At 41.6% G+C, this 17,339-nt stretch overlaps 1 protein-coding gene across 1 annotated transcript; it reads left to right on the top strand.

The window, feature by feature from the left end:
• The first annotated feature begins 6,113 nt into the window (after positions 1-6,113).
• LOC147905991 (microbial Terpene synthase-like protein 13) lies at positions 6,114-7,136 on the top strand. The gene has a single exon (XM_087381830.1). The coding sequence runs from the start codon at positions 6,114-6,116 to the stop codon at positions 7,134-7,136; it is 1,023 nt and encodes a 340-aa protein (XP_087237956.1).
• Positions 7,137-17,339: the final 10,203 nt, after the last annotated feature.

Below are 17,339 nucleotides of genomic sequence, written 5' to 3'. Positions count from 1 at the left end.
TAACACTCATTGTAGCTCTTCAATTATTGGAATTTGTCATTGAATGGTAATACTCTAGACTAGATTCTTGTATCCCTTTCCTAGCCTATTTAGAATGACTTGAACTATTTCTATGGGATTCATGGTCTCTCCTCTTGCTTGTGCGAGTTGATTGTTGTAATCCTTGATCTTGAGTACATAAGCATGATCAGTTTCATTACTATTGTAGAAACTTTGGTTGATTTGGTTTCTCAGTGTGAGAATCCTGGAAGTGATCCTAGACAAATAAAGAGCTACAAACATATCCCATGCTACTTACAAACATCCCAGATGAAGCTAACATATAACGCACGTGAGGAGCCAAGTGCGTACATTTGAGGGCTCCATTCCTATGAAAAACTAAATGAGTTCATGAAATAGTGCAATCAACAACTACCAAAACAAGGATGACTTTGACCAATTCACAGACGGTAATGTCAAAAACTATCATGATAAATCATCTACAACAAGAGCAACAATAGAGTTTTATTAACAACTATCTAATGAAAAAATTTTCAAGGCTTGTGATAAATATATTAAGGAAGCTAGACATCCTCCATGTGGGAAAAAATATTACTAATTACAACACTACCATTTATATAAACCATCCATGGTATTTTTGAAAAATGATTTTCCTTAAGTATCTCTTGTGACTACTGTAAATGATTGCTATCAAACCGTAGTTCTACTTTTTCCAATAATGTTTTAATAAAAAAAATACGCACTAGTTTTGTATATTTTAATAATCAATAAAAATAAACTTTGAAAGCTACTAAAAGAGAGCATGACTTTGAAAGAAAAGACTCTCATCATGCCAAATCACAAGAAGTATGTTAAGGTATAACTGTAAGAAAATAATACAACGTCTGTGCTCAACAGATAACAGGATCTCATACACAAGAGAGAAAACAAGATAGTATGAAGAATCAAAATTTTGATTATTGTAGAACTGATACAATAGATGGTGCTGCCTCCCAACCATGCGCTCTTGTGAAAGAAGCTTCGATGGCATGCTGGAAACAGTAGAAGACAGAGGCTGGATGCTAAGGAATCAGGGTTGCTATAGCCAGTGATGAAATGGGCTTCACGGGCTTGCTCTTATATAGCCACCAGTCGTAGTCGGTTAGGCTCAATTGGGTGACCGACCCAATCCTCCCAAAACGGTCGACTGGGGGTCGGTAGGCCACCAACCAGATGATAGAACTGGTGCGCAAAAAAAAGAGGAACTAACCTACGGTCTCCGTTCGGCCGGGATCATTTGAGGCTCCAAACAGGCCCCGCAACCCAAGAGTGGGCTGCCCCAAGAAATGCTCCGTCTACTCTCAGTGCGGTCAATAAAGGGATGCCTTCCCGCACTTGCATGTAGCCTAGTTGGCGGTGTGCCAACTCTATTTGAAGCCATCCAGCCATCAGGCCACACATGGCCCCCATCTGGTGTCCAAACCAGGACCTACCGGATAACCGAGCTACTCAAATGCCTTCTCCTCAAAAGGGGGGCTTACAAGTAGTGTTAGCTGGTTCCCTCATAGTTACACGAGAGTGGAGCATTGATATCTAACACCCCCCCTCAATGTCCACCCGCAAGTGAACTTACTTTTTTGGCCCAAGTCGGATGAAGATGCCTCTCTAGCAAGTCTCTTCCAAGAGCCTTCGTGAAGATGTCCGCAGCATTCTCTGTAGTTGGACAGTACACCAAGTCGACCTCTCCATCCATGATGAGCTCGCATACAAAGTGATATTGAATCTCAATGTGTTTTGTGCGAGCGTGGAACATCAGGTTCTTTGCAATCGCCATGCGACTCTGATTGTCACATGATAATTGCGTAGGCTTGTTCTGCATTGCACCCATGTCCCCCAAAATCCTCCTCAACCACACTGCCTCGCAAGAAGTAAAGCATGCAGATTTGTACTCGGCCTCGGTAGAAGAAAGGGCAACTGTGGGTTGCTTCTTGCTGACCCATGACACAACTCCAGATCCAAGTGAGAAACAGTAGCCTGTCACTGATCTCCTGCTGTCCACGTCTCCTGCCCACCAATCTGAGTCACAGAATCCGGTCAAGATGTTGCCCTTGGTATAGGTGATGCCATAATCAAGTGTGCCTTTGATGTATTTCAGCACCTGCATCCCTGCCCTCCAATGGTTCTCCCGAAGCTTATTGGAAAACCTGCTTAGTACACCAATCGCAAAATTGATGTCCGGCCGTGTGTTGCACAGGTAAATCAAGCTGCCCACAAGCCTCTTGTACTTCGCTTCGTCCACCAGTGGTGATGAATCCTCGTTTGAGAGCTTCGCATCAACCTCCATAAAGGTACCAACTGTCTTGCACTCAGCCATGCCAAATGCCTTCAGTATCTCTCCAGCATACTTCAGCTGTGAAATGAAGATCTGTTTCGGCTCTTGCCAAACTTCAATCTCCAAACAGAAATGCATCAGTCCGAGGTCTGTCATTTCAAACTCTCTTCCTAGCAAATGCTTCGTCTGCGAGATCTTCTCTTCATGGTTCCCTGTTATGACAAGGTCGTCCACATAAAGGACCACGATCATACACCTGCCTCCTTCTCTAAAGACATACAAATTTGCATTAGATGGGCTCCTCCTGAACGTGTTTTGCAGAAAGTAGGCATCAATTCACTGTTACCACGCTCGTGGGGCCTGTTTCAGCCCGTAAAGTGCCTTCTTTAGTTTGCAGACTTTACCTTCTGAACCGGGGATCTCAAAACCTGGTGGTTGTTCCATGTATATCTCCTCCTTGAGATCTCCATTCAAAAAGGCAGATTTCACATCCATTTGAAACACGGGCCAACTTCCCTCGGTAGCTAAAGCCAAAACACTGCGAATTGTGGTTAGTCGAGCTGTGGGAGCAAAAGTATCTTGATAATCAAAACCATGTACCTGTGCAAATCCTTTTGCCACGAGTTGAGCCTTGTACTTATTAAACGTGCCATCAGACTTGTACTTGGTCTTGTACACCCACTTGGTTCTGATTGCCTTGCGTTTTGGTGGTCGATCCGGGGGGGGGGGGGGGGCACTAAGAAATATGTAAGATAGCATGTGTGATCAACAAAAGGGGTTTTATGTAAGTATATATTTATCTTCTACTGAATATCTACTATGTCCAATCATTCAAATGTTTTGTTATTCATATCTAACTCCTTGAATTTGGATCCACATAAATCTATGATTGGTAGGCTTCTAGATGATGACGAGTACATAAGGTCAAGAAGGATATAGAATTAATTGGCAAAACGTGGCAAAGCATCATGTGAGTATACCCTAATCCTCATCGTTGTCTTACAATCGATGCTCTTATCTTATTTCCTAACTTGTTTCGTTCTTAGGGAGGAAACTTTGACCCATATAGAGACCTAGACTTGGAGACTAGATCTTAAGACGAAGCAGAGAGGCTCATAGAAGAGGAGGTGGATCAGGCTACACAGAGAGGCTATAGGCGAGGAGGGCAAGGAGGACGAGGAGGGCGAGGAGGATGAGGAGAGTTGGAGGAGGAGGAGGAGCAGTAGGATAGGACATTTTGTCATTTTGTATTTTGGCACTTTCGCCATCTTCTAGGGCATTATTTCAGTAGATTTGTCATTTTCCACTTCGACACTTTTGCCATTTTGTAGCGCATTAATGTGGCAGATTTACCATTTTCAACCTCAGCACTTTTCCCATTTTGTAGACCCTTTTTGTAACATTGTAATGTAATTTTGTAGACCTCTTTTGTAACATTTATAATGAAAAAAAAATTTGTGGGGTAGGATGGGACTGAAACAAGCCCCCATCCTACCCCATAATTCTGATACCCTTAAACCCTAGTGAGAGAACTAGGAGGTACTTAAGGAGAGTGGAGAGAAGACTTCTTCTATTAGAACGTTGGTATATACTGACACTCCAGTGTCGGTAGATACCAATGTTCATACTGATGCCCATACTGACACTAGAAACATTCACTTACCTATGCCCATACCGATGACTATATCAACACTTTCTTTGCGATGTAGACACCGACTGACATTCCAACACTTTTCACTGGTTAAGTATTTTTTCTTTGTATTTAGCATCAGTATCGGCATCGAAAAGTGGCCTGTGTCTTGTAGTGACCTCAATTTCAACCTTTCCCAGCAGCTGAATTTGTGATTGGCAAAGCTAATCGAGATCATCTTGGCTTTGTGTTATTGTTATATGTTTATAGTTTTAAATTCACAAATGTGTAGTAATAGAGTAGGATATTACCTGATGTAGTTTATGAAGCATCATATTTATGTGATGATAGAGGGTTTTTAATCTTACATGCTACATTGAGGATAGTTGGTTGAAGTTGTACATTTGACATTGTCATATGTCTGTTGTAATTGCTTATAGATCATTGGATCTTCTTTTGAATGCAAGTAATGAATTGTGTTTTCTAGATCAATCATAGCACTGTCTAGCTTTTCATCATGGAACCCAACATCTCGCCTAAATTGATGAGAGAGATACAATCATAGCAAGGAGGTTCCACTCATCATGCGGGAAGGCTCGCGGCAGCAAGAAGTAGTAGTACAGCATGTCACAGGAAAAGGTAAGGCTAAAGAGGTGGAAGCACTTCCCTTGAAATTAAAAGTGAGGAAGGCACCCTTGATCTTGGGTGAAGGACATGCAAGTGGATCAAGTAAGGAAGCCTTAATCAAAGAAGGTATGGATGAGGCAAAGCATGACCAGGAGGAGTTACCAGGAGGCATAGATGGTTCTTCAACCATGATCTTACAGACTCCAGAGCAGCCTACTAGTCAGGAACCTAGAAGCCAGGTCCCTACACACCAAGAACTTGGTCATGAGACTCTAGAGCAGCCTACTACTCAGGTGCTTGGAACTAAAGAGCAAACTATTGAGGACCTTGCTACTGAGACTCTAGTCTTAGAGCAGCCTATTAGTCAGGACCCTGGTAGTCAAGGGCCTGGCATTGAAGACATTGGTACTGAGTAACATAATGGCTGACGGCTTTGTAATCACAAGTGTGTAAAGATTGTTTATGAGGTCCATTTTATACTTAATGGTGTATTTTAAACTTTATCTCAAATGTATTTTTATAGTTAAGGGTGTTTTTTAATACCAAGTGAGGTGTATATGTAGACCACTTACACATAAAAGGATTTATCTACACTCACCTTTCTAAGGGGTTTATGTACACCACCTTAATGTACCTTCCTTCCCTTATATAACCCCCCTCCCTTACACTCACATGGTACCATACGATAAACCCTAGTGGACTCCCCGGGCTCTGAGGGATCTATTGATCTGTAAGGAGTCCGTAAGGGACCTTTGCAACATAATTTAAATGTTTCAAAGAAGAAGACACAATATGCAGTGCTTTTTTATTTTTTAAAACTACTCATAGGACAACATTCAACATCTCATCTAATCAATCAAATTTTATATTGTATTTTATCTCTAAGGAGCCTATTCCTTTGACGGCCTAATTCTATAATGTGGCTTTAAATTTTTTGACACATATATAAGATGGTGATCTTATATTATTGACTTTTATATCCAAGGGACCTTCCTTTGACCGCCTAATTTTCACACTATTTTATAAGATGGTGGTCCAAGGGACCTATTCCTTTAACGGCCTAATTTTCACACTATTTTACAATTTGACTTTTTTATAACACAGATAAGGTCATGGTCTCTTATTAAAATTAAAGGGTTACCGACATGATTGTAATTCTTTTAAAACAAAGACACAATATGCCTCATTGATTCATGTTTTAGAAACTATTTAGTTTTCCTCCAATGAACAATTTTTTATAGGTTTTTATCTTTGAGGGACCTATAATTCCTTTGATGGTATGTTCTCACTATTTTAAAGCTTGCATTTAAGGCTTGATGAATATACAAGTTTCATTCAATGTAGGCTTCATTATACATAAGATTAAGGTGTCCCACTAAACTCAAAGAGTTCATAAGCATGATTGTAATTCTTTTAAAAGGAAGACAACTTACAATTACTTCACGAGTCATAGTGCACCCTAAAATCCTTTAATAGGTCAAAATAATTAGGTGGGTGCCGACTAAATGAATAGAACTTTAAGATGATCGTAGGCATGAATAAGGCATGGAGAACTTGCCTTCCAATGTCCAAAATATAACTATTCCCCATCCCCAATGCTCCTTTCCCTGGAACAATCACCCCGATTGTCTTCAACTCAAATCCATTTGTGATTCCTGGGTCGTATCCCGCTTCCAGGACCTTGCGAAATCCGGCTTTACCGACAAACTCCTTGTTGAGTCCAGGTTTCATCTCTTTGCGTGCCTGGCCTATGCCAATGGTATTAGCAAACGGATGGTACCCATAGTCAAGCACGTCGCCTGGATGTTCTTGTTGGATAACTTCCTTGACGATCCCAAGGAAATGGGAGCCAACTCGGCTGCGGCTGATGAGATTTTGCAATCAATTATAGGTGTCTTAGAAGGCAAAGTCATCAGTAACTCGTCCTCTTCTCACGTGGCGCGCGTGATAACCGAAACTGCCGCTGATTGGTGGAACGAGATCTGCGAAGAGATGCCGAAGACGCAGCAGGGTCGCTTTATCCGATACTTCAAGGCGTTCCTCGACGCGAATAGGAGCCAGGTTATCTATCGACAAACACAGACTGTTCCTGATCTAAACACTTTCATTGAAATACGTCGATGCACTTATGGGTGGTATCCGGCCTCCATACTGATGGAGTACACGCTGGGCGTAGAGCTTGATGAAGAAACATACACGAATCCACTCATTTGCAAACTGCAGGACGCCACAACCGACAATCTCTGCTGGGTGAACGATCTGGTGTCGTTCAAAAAGGAGTATCTTGAAGGCGATTATTTCAATCTTATTGCAGTGATGTATTTGGACCATTCAAAATCCAAATCCACATGCAGTCCTGTCGACTTGTCGGGGATTGTTTCGGAAGTGTGCGAGCTAATCAAAGTCAAAGACGAGGAGTGTGTTAGGCTGGTGAACGAGATAAGGAAGACAAGCCTGATGGATAAAACTGGGCTGCAAGGCTATCTCGAAGGTGTGGGCAATTGGCTGGCGGGAACACTTTACTGGAACTCTTTGAGTGCTCGATATGCAGATCTATCTACACACTGATGCTTACATATGTAAGGTCATGTCTACACATCGATCTAAAAGCTTGATTTGAAAGTTTGCCTCTCAAATATCCCTTATTTAAAGGCATCTATCACATGTAAGGTCATGTACTATCTATCATAAGGTCGCAATGTATGCCTCTTGGGACTTGTTATCTTTCAAAACCTCCTTTATCTCTGGTACAATATATATGGAAAATAAAGCCACTAAATTAAAATGTTCCCTTAGTTTTTTGAATCAACAAGTTTTGACCTTATAGATAGTTCTATTGATGGCACATAAGCCAATTAAAGTTTTTCCATAATAAAACCTTGCTCTTACTTTGCTTTCTTATGAAAGAAAAAGTTCTTTAATAAGAGCCCATTCCTACTTACTGCATGAAAAGCATGGCATTCGGATTTTAGATAATATGATACATAATATAATAAATGCGGAGTTCCTTTAAGTGTTGCTTCTATCTTTAAAAGCTGCGGCTTTTTCCTCAAAAGAACAATTCATAGCTTTAAGCTTTGAAAGCCAAGACATCATTTTTTACAATGCACCTTTCCAGAATATAGAATAGAATAGCTAAAATGTCCCTTAAAAGCTTTGTTTCTACACGGTGAACAACATGCCACTATAGACAAGCTAAAGAAGTAAACAACACAACAACATGAGACACAGAGACAAGCACACATAGGTAGTGTGAGGATAGAGCTTCACATAGATGTTGCACATAAAGCAAGCTTCCATAGGCATAAAGCAAAACTCAAATAAGATAACAATTGGCATATAGCCACATTGTTGCTACATGTACCTCAATAGTACTATGTTGCACAATGCCACACCATCACTAACATAGGCAATCCTACCACATAAGCAAGAGTGCCACTTAGGCACACTTACCTTTGTAACATATGTACACGCTTGTTGGTACATGGATAATTATGCAATGCCATCTAATATTCGAATCTTAATCCATAATATAAATTCAAGATAGTCACAAATCATATGAGGAGAAAAAAACCTATCGATTGTAGCTCCTAGTTTATATATGCCTTTTGAGATTGTATCTAAGAGATATCCAAGTAAGATGTGGGGATGTATGAAGCCAATGCATGATTAGGTCATGTAGCCATTTTTTGTGAAGTATATTGCATATGGGTAACTTGCCTGGCCCATAACTTATGCAGTGCCTAACATAATTTGAAAAACTTGGTCTCCAAGCAATAACACACATTCCAAATTCGAATGTGAGATTTAAGAAAAAGAAATTAACGTTTTGAATGAGATTGTTAAATAATTTCAAGAGTTATGTTGCATGTGAAGCCCCGGGGGGGGGGGGGGGGGCACTAAGAAATACGTAAGATAGCATGTGTGATCAACAAAAGGGGTTTTATGTAAGTATATATTCATCTTCTACTGAATATCTACTATCTTTAATCATTCAAATGTTTTGTTATTCATATCTACCTCCTTGAATTTGGATCCACATAAATCTATGATTGGTAGGCTTCCAGATGACGACGAGTACATAAGGTCAAGAAGGATATAGAATCAATTGGCAAAAGGTGGCAAAGCATCATGTGAGTATACCCTAATCCTCATCGTTGTCTTACAATCGACGCTCTTATCTTATTTCCTAACTTGTTTCGTTCTTAGGGAGGAAACTTTGACCCATATAGAGACCTAGACATGGAGACTAGATCTTAAGACGAAGCAGAGAGGCTCATAGAAGAGGAGGTGGATCAGGCCTACACAGAGAGGCTATATACGAGGAGGGCAAGGAGGACGAGGAGGGCGAGGAGGATGAGGAGAGTTGGAGGGGGAGGAGGAGCAGTAGGATAGGACATTTTGTCGTTTGGTATTTTGGCACTTTTGCCATTTTATAGGGCATTATTTCAGTAGATTTGCCATTTTCCACTTCGGCACTTTTGCCATTTTGTAGCGCATTAATGTGGCAGATTTTCCATTTTCAACCTCGGCACTTTTGCCATTTTGCAGACCCTTTTTGTAACATTGTAATGTAATTTTGTAGACCTCTTTTGTAACATTTATAATGAAAAATTTTTTTGTGGGGCAGGATGGCAAGCCCCATCCTACCCCATAATTTTTTTAAAATTCTGTTAGAACGTTGGTATATACTGACACTCCAGTGTCGGTAGATATCAATGTTCATACCGATGCCCATACTGACACTGGAAACATTCACTTACCGATGCCCATACCGATGACTATATCAACACTTTCTTTGCGATGTAGACACCGACGAACATTCCAACACTTTTCACTGGTTAAGTTTTTTTTTCTTTGTATTTAGCATCAGTATCGGCGTCGAAAAGTGGCCTGTATCTTGTAGTGACCTCAATTTCAACCTTTCCCAGCAGCTGAATTTGTGATTGGCAAAGCTGATCGAGATCATCTTGGCTTTGTGTTATTGTTATATGTTTATAGTTTTAGATTCACAAATGTGTAGTAATAGAGTAGGATATAACCTGATGTAGTTTATGAAGCATCATATTTATGTGACAATAGAGGGTTTTCAATCTTACATGCTGCATCGAGGATAGTTGGTTGAATTTGTACATTTGTCATTGTCATATGTATGTTGTAATTGCTTATAGATCATTGGATCTTCTTTAACGAATTGTGTTTTCTAGATCAATCATAGCACTGTCTAGCTTTTCATCATGGAACCCAACATCTCGCCTAAATTGATGAGAGAGATACAATCATAGCATTGTCTAGCTGTTCATCATGGCAGCTAACATCTTGCTGGAATTGAGGAGAGATAAAAATGCGAGTTTGTCATGTCACAACTTGGTTTCATGTAGCTTGTAGAGTAGTGCCCAAGCGTGATGCCCAAGCGTGATGTGCATGAAGTAATTAAACTAGAATGCTTGGTGATGTGTTGTGCCAGCTAGAATTGTTGAGATCCCATCAAGATTTTGAGTTGTCATTGGATGGAGAGGCAAAGCTTGTTCTTGTGCAACTAAGTGGTCCAAAATGCAGGCTTCCATTGCCTAAAAAACATGAGAGAGAAAGGATTAGTTGGCACACACCTTGTGGCCTCCACGAATGAGGCAAAAGAAGAGATTAATGTAGGAGTTGCCCAAGGTAGGACATCAATGCAAATGTGCACTCAATATGTTTCCTAGTGCAAATATGATGTGAACTTTCTACATCGTGCAATAATGGTCCTTAAGAAATTGGGATCGGGAGTGGAAGGAAGGGTGCACTAAGTATCAATTGTTGGTGTTTCAAGTCTAAAATCAACAGCTTCATATGAAGGAAAAAGAAGTAAACACGATATTGTTGATGCATATGCCATGTTGAAGATGGAGCTAGCCATGTCAATGACATACAGAGGCGTGTGTCATGCCATAGGACGTTCTGATGATGAGGAGTTATGGATTATCAGTCCATTCTTTAATGGTGGCTCAATCCATAACATGTTTATGCATTTTCTTGCAACTTTGGAAAGCTATAGGTAGCAAAGCAAACATTGGTACCTAAGAGAGGACTCTCGTCATGTTTGGGAAAACCTAGTGATAAAAAAGCGGGCGCGATTGTTTGTAGATCAATCCTTGCCTATCGCTATTGGTTGCGATCAGTGCACTGAAGGTAGTGCATGCTAGAAGGTATATACATGTATAGATTTGAATGCATGTAATTATATGCTCGACTTCACTGCCGATGAGAAATAAATGCATGTGGGGATAATTGATTAGGGAACACAACAACACAAAGCAACTATAGACGCGCTTGGTAGATGCGCAAAATAGCGGGCACGTCTATAGGCGTTGCTTTAGTAGAGGAATTACGGGCGCGTCTAAAAGCGCGTCTAACAACTCGTCTATTTGTGCGTGTATTAACACGTCTATTTGCACGTCTAAACTGAGAAAATATGGGCCCGTCTAACATCGTGTTTATCAGCGCGTCTATTTGCGCGTGTATTAGCGCGTTAACACTGAGAATCAAACGCGCATTTAGATGCGTAGATAGACACAAACCAGAGAATACAAAAAGTGAGATTTTGGTGCACATCATTGCTTTCCAAACATTGCCCATGATTACCAAAGCACATAATTTTAACAAAAACATCAATGCTTTTTTGCAAGCCCACATCTATAAGAATTAAGTGAGGTGAGGAGAATGAAACAATATGTAAAATAGTTTTGCCAATATCAATGATGGGGCTACGGTTCAATCTCATCCTCAATGAGATCTTGCCAAACTATCTACTTCAAAATCCAAACAAGTGTTTAGATCTACAAATACATTCAACCCACTACTACTTGTGCTACTCATGTGCTCATCGAAATCAGCATCACCAATGGTAGGCTCGTCCTCACGGGTAATGGCCTCAATATCTGTATCTCCTATCTCATGATCATCCTCCTCTCTCGTATCACGATCATCATCACGTCCATGGCCATGATCATCCTCCATACGCTCCATATTAGTAAATGTACTATACATCACTTTGGAACGTGGCATAATAGGTATGACATGCCACCATCTATTATTATCCACCATTGGTTGATAGACAACCTAATTCAAACACAAATACAATCATGTTATTTTTCTTGCATCAAATATTTAAAAGCGAGTATTTTTATATGTGTGCACAGTACCTGTTCACATTGTTGCGGTAGTACTAGTGTGTCCTTCCTACTTTGCCAAAACTTTGTGGAGTCAATAGTTACAAAGCCACTTGCATGGCGTTTGATTGTTGCATTAGGGCCTCTTTCCACCACATCCTTAAACCACTTTACATCCAAAACATACACAAAGAAGTGTCGAAAGTCAAGCATAATAATATCTTGGATTATGCCACAATAATCATCCATGGCTCCATTGGCTCCCTCAAAGCTAGCAATGATGCCGCAATCTTGTGTGTTTCTCTTATCATCAATCTGTTGTGTTCGAAAATGCTTGCCCTCACACCATATAGCATTGAACATAGTGCACTACACCAAGAAAAAATCAATTAAATAAGCAATCTAAATTATTGAAAGCTCCTAACTTATGCATAACATTCTATATACCAACCTTGCTCATGCATCCCCTAGCATACTCCCATTCTTCCATTGTGATATGCATCCCCTCGTCTTTCTCTGCTTTTTCCATTTCATCAAGTAGCCAATCCACATGAATATCCTTTGGAAGTGCTCTTAGATACTGAGGGTATGGCACGCGAGATCCGTGGTGTGTACGAAAGAGGGCCCTTTCTTCTTGTCTTCTTGCCTTTGCATCCTCGTATCTTGTCACCCATCTTTTCATCACATCACTATTAAGCACGCAAAAGAGATTGATACTATTATGCAACTCCGTGTCTATTACTTTGTTGCGTCCTTTCCCTTGAGGCACAATAGAGGTCATCCTTAGGTCTTCATCATCTCTCCATAGTCATGGGAGAGAGCTATCCACATCAACAAGAAACTCAGAAATATATACAAGTGACTCTTGTACCAACCAACCCTCGGCCATGCTACCTTCGGGTCTTGCATTTTGTCTCACGAAGCCCTTCAAGGTCTTCATGAAGCGCTCGAGGAAGAACAACCATCATGCATGTATAGTACCACATATAGCAATCTCATCCACCAAATGCACTATAAGATGTAGTTGGCTTGTGAGAATAGAACATGGAAATGTCTCCTCCACTAAACAAACCACCTCCACTGACATAACTCGAGCATTCTCAAGCATGGTGGGATCTATTTCCTTTGAGCTCACATACCTAGAAATGAAAAAGTACAGCATATTAGCAATATGCATTCAAACTTGCATGGAGCATTGATACGCATCATATTTTGTATCATGTAAAGTACCTCACAAGCTCGCCCATCTTGTAAATACAATCTTTCACATCCTTCGATGCACTACGTGAAATGCTAGTAGGTAGTATGAACTGAACCCATGAGAAGGTGGTTGATTAGTTGCTTATAATTATTCACTCACAAATTTGAAAGGAAAAGGATATTATGCACATAAAATACTTACTTGGAGCATCTTGTGCCAATCATGAGATTTCAAGCCATATAATTGCTCTACACCTCTTTTCTTGCTCTTTGTAAAGGCTCCCTTCAAACACCTCATGCATCCAGTGGGAGTACGAATTGTAGTAATAGCGCGCTTCACTGTCGCCATCTCTAGCTTTGATAACATCCACGGTGCACGAGGTAAAAAAACACGCCCATTTGGTCTCTCTTGTGGCCAAGCTTCATGCATCCTCCCTATGGTACGTAAATCCTCCCTTATGCCTGCGGAATCTCATGTCCCATTCAAATGCTCCCAAATGGTAGATGCCACATTCTTGAAGATATGCATGGGATCAAGCAGGTGATTGATCTTGAGGTGGGACCAATATGGTAAACGATAAAAGATGGAGTATCTAAACAAAATAAAGTGTTAGCGGGCAACCTTTATTTCCAGCCAATATAGCACACAATAGTTACAAACCCTTACCGGCTCATGCCAAGTGGTGGAGGAGTCGTGGAGCCATCCCAGATTCTCATCCAATCTCCTACGATGAGTGATTGTGAGAGGACTTCATTCCAAGGGGCAACATATCTAGGATGATCAAGTAGGAGAAATCGATGGTGATTCTCATAGATGACCTTATTCAATGCGTCTACCCGTGAGGCAACTAGCGAAGGACCACAAACAGGACATGCATGGTAACCCGATGTAGTGAGACCTGAACAATAGACGCAATTAAGAGTTGAAGGTGGGTTTAGCGTGCACGATACATGTTTCCTCGAGTTGAACAATCTCCATACTTTGAGATGTGATTGAGTGTAATCTTGCGTGCACGATACATGTTTCCTCGACATCGATCACACATACATTTGATTTTTTGCTCCAACCACATTTCGTGATGGTGGATACGGATGGATTCATCCTCACTGGAGCTACTTGTTGAAGATGAAGATATCCTACAAACAAACAACCCACAAAAATTTGCTCTTCTTCAAATGTTTAATTTTAAACTCTGTGGCGCATCTAAAAGCACGTCTATTTGTTATGTGGTGCACGTCTATAGGCACGTCTAAAAGCGCGTCTAAAACCGCATCTACTCTATGTATTTAGACGCGCTTTTAGACACGCCTATAGACGCGATTTTTAACCTGCTTTTAGCGCGCTCGCTTCGCTTTTCTTCACATTACTTATACTTCGCGGCTTGCTTGCTTCCTTATTAGCAGATCCACAGTTTTGACGCTTAAGAGGAAGGCTCCCACTCTTACTTCCAAGCTTACACTTAAGAGGAAGGCACCCACACTTACTTCCAAGCTTAAAGGAGAGGAGGGCGAACAAGGAGGAGAAGCAACTTTGAAAAAGGAGAAGAACCTTCCATACCTCTATCCAAGGTAAGTCTTTTTGCAGTTGATCTTCTTTGGAAGTTTGCTCTCTTTGGATTTGTACTTTCTCGTATCCAAAAAATGCATGATCTGGGTATCAGTGTCACGTTTGTGTGTCGGGCACAGTGTCCTTTTCTACTCTTTAGAAAAGTCCGTCTGTCGGAGTGCGTCTATAGGCACGTCTCAGAGCGCATCTAAAACCGCATCTACAGGCGCGTCTAGCCTATTTACAGATGCAGACAGCCGCGTCTATAGACACGCTGTTATACGCAAAAATAGATGCGCTAATCAGATGCGTCTATAGATGCGCTTCGACAGTCAGTAATCCTCTCTTCCCTTCCCCTTTCTTCTTAGCTCATCAGTAATAGATTTTTTTTCTTTTTTCCAGTTCAACATGTGGCCAGGAAGCGCTTCTAGCTCACCTGATCCTCGGGATTCTATTTGGAAGGACTTATATAACCTTTTAGGGCACCCTCCTAGTCTTGCGGAGTTATACGAGTATATGACAGGTACTTTAAACACCCCCCAGGAGTCGGCACTACAGACTCCAAACCACCCCACACCAGCTGAGATCACCCCAGCGGAGTCAGTACAGCCCAGCCGGCTACACAGCGCAGGCCCATCTCCCATGCCATCTTATGCCCCTTCCCCCATGCCGTCTTATGTCCCTTCCCCCATGCCGTCTTATGCCCCTTCTGCCATGCCGTCTTATGCCCCTTCCCCCATGCCGTCAGGAGGTCCTTCTGTCTCGCAGAGCCGTCGACGTACTCCTGTGCAGTCGAGACTCAGTTCTCCAGCTACGAGTGGTCAACGTAGTCCCGTGCAGTCTCCAGCTACGAGTGGCCAACGTACGAGCTTGAAACGACATAGTAGCAGGGCGTAGTAGCAGGGAGAGCGGTGGGGGATGCATGGCACAGTGCTTTGGGAGGGGTGGCGGTGGGGACAATGATGATTCAGATGATTTAGACGTGCCTTCGGGTGATGGTACGATATTCTATGACATCACTCAGACAGGAGGCATCTTGATGGATGTGCGGGGGAAGGACATCATGGCCTTCATGCGCTCTGTAATTGCTAACAATTATAGAGATTGCTTTATCCACTTCAAAGACCAGCCAAAGAGGTTGGCTGATGAGACCCTCACTGCTGTTCGTTCTAGGTATCCTAACCCCCCCAATCGCCAGTTCACAGATAAATGGGCCAAGTCAAAGATTATTATGATACTTGGCAATAAAAGATCTTCGCTTAAGAGGCAGGCACTAGCAGAGATTACCAAGCTCGAGGGAGGTCAACCACCAAGGGGCCCGCCCCACACTGCTCACAAGCGTGAGTGGAAGAAAGCAATGAAGTCAGCGAGGGAGGACCCCAGTCTGCAGCACGTGGAGGCACGAAGGATCCAGATGGAGGAATATGGAAGCGCGCATTTTGGAGCAGGGGGTGTTGATTCATAGGAGGCCCAATTTGTAAGTATCGATCTCAAATTATATTGCTTATGTAGTTTATTAGGAGGTTGTTTCTTTGTACTAATCCCTCCGCAAATTGTGTCGTCTTGTAGCTTGAGATCATGGGCAGATACCCTACTCCTGTGGAGACAGCCTACCACTGCCACCATCGCAGAGGAGATACATGGAGGCACTTCTATGATGACGGGTTGATTACTAAGGAGCAGTATATCCGGGCTACTGGAGCGGTCCCCTAGGTATTTGAAAGTAATTAAATAATGCCAATATAATAAGTAAAGATTTGATTTTTCATACATTGATATATGTTGTCCCTTGTTTATAGGCCCGTGCACAAGACGACGAGAAAGACGAGGAAGGAGGCGCAGAAGGGAGTGCAGAAGGGAGCACAGAAGGGAGCATGGAAGGCAGCGAGGATAAGTCGTAGAAGTAGTGCTAGCTACTCTTTTTTGTACTTAAAGCCACTGACTTGGCTTCGTGCCTCTTGTATATACACTTCTCTTATTTTTTGTACTTTAAGCCACATGACGTGGCTTAGCTTCCTTATTTTTTGTACTTGAAGCCACATGACGTGGCTTAGCTTCGTGCTATATGTACATACAAGCACTTTTTGAGCTTTCAATTTTATTGCGTTTTGGAGTTGTAATGTTTTATTTGGAATTGTAATTAAAATACGATTGCATTGGCTGTAAGAATTGAATTACATAATGTGGAAATGGGATTCTTGTAACTATATAGCATACACAACATACACAGCATTCTGTAAATTTTAAAAAAAATATTATAAAGCGCATCTATCAGTGCATCTATAAATGCGTCTATATACGCGTCTGTCTGTTCGACAAGCATCTATTTTTGCATCTATAAACACGTTTATAAGAGCGTCTATTTAAGCATCTAAATGCATGTCTATACGCGCGTGTGTCTGCTATATAGACATGCTAGTAGACGTGGGTCTCCAGACGTGAAAATAGACGCACAAATAGATGCGCCCGTAAGTTTTTTATTTAGTTCAATAAACGCGTCTGTGTGCGTGTCTATGGGTGCTTTGTCTTGTTGTGGAAGCTCATTGCATTGGACAGAGAGTCGTGAGACACAAGATCCCAGATGTGCTCCATGTGCAAGATTTTCTTGGTTTGCTCTAAAACTTTATTGTAGGGAAGAGGCAGCCCCAAGAACAACAGGCCCAAGTGGTCACCTCACACCGGCTATTATGCTGTGGGTTGGTTATTTGGAGAAATCTATTGAGAGTTCACGCTCAACATCATGTGATCATGTGTGCATAGCACCATCACGTGATCATATGTGCATAGCACTAACCCAACAGAGTGCTATAAAGGAAAGGGTTAGATCCCCTAACCCTATTCCTAACCCTAAAAGGGTTTGTATATATTCTATTT

The sequence above is a fragment of the Dipteris shenzhenensis genome, chromosome 1 (genome assembly GCF_047967505.1).
Source record: "Dipteris shenzhenensis isolate YYH24624 ecotype China chromosome 1, Dip_SZ_1.0, whole genome shotgun sequence".
Taxonomy (NCBI): Eukaryota; Viridiplantae; Streptophyta; class Polypodiopsida; order Gleicheniales; family Dipteridaceae; genus Dipteris; species Dipteris shenzhenensis.
Note: the sequence above shows the minus strand (reverse complement) of the source record. Positions and strands in the feature narration are given on the sequence as shown.

Bases quoted from the DNA above. Each gene is read 5' to 3' on its own strand.
- LOC147905991 (XM_087381830.1), top strand. From the start codon at position 6,114: ATGGAGAACTTGCCTTCCAATGTCCAAAATATAACTATTCCCCATCCC.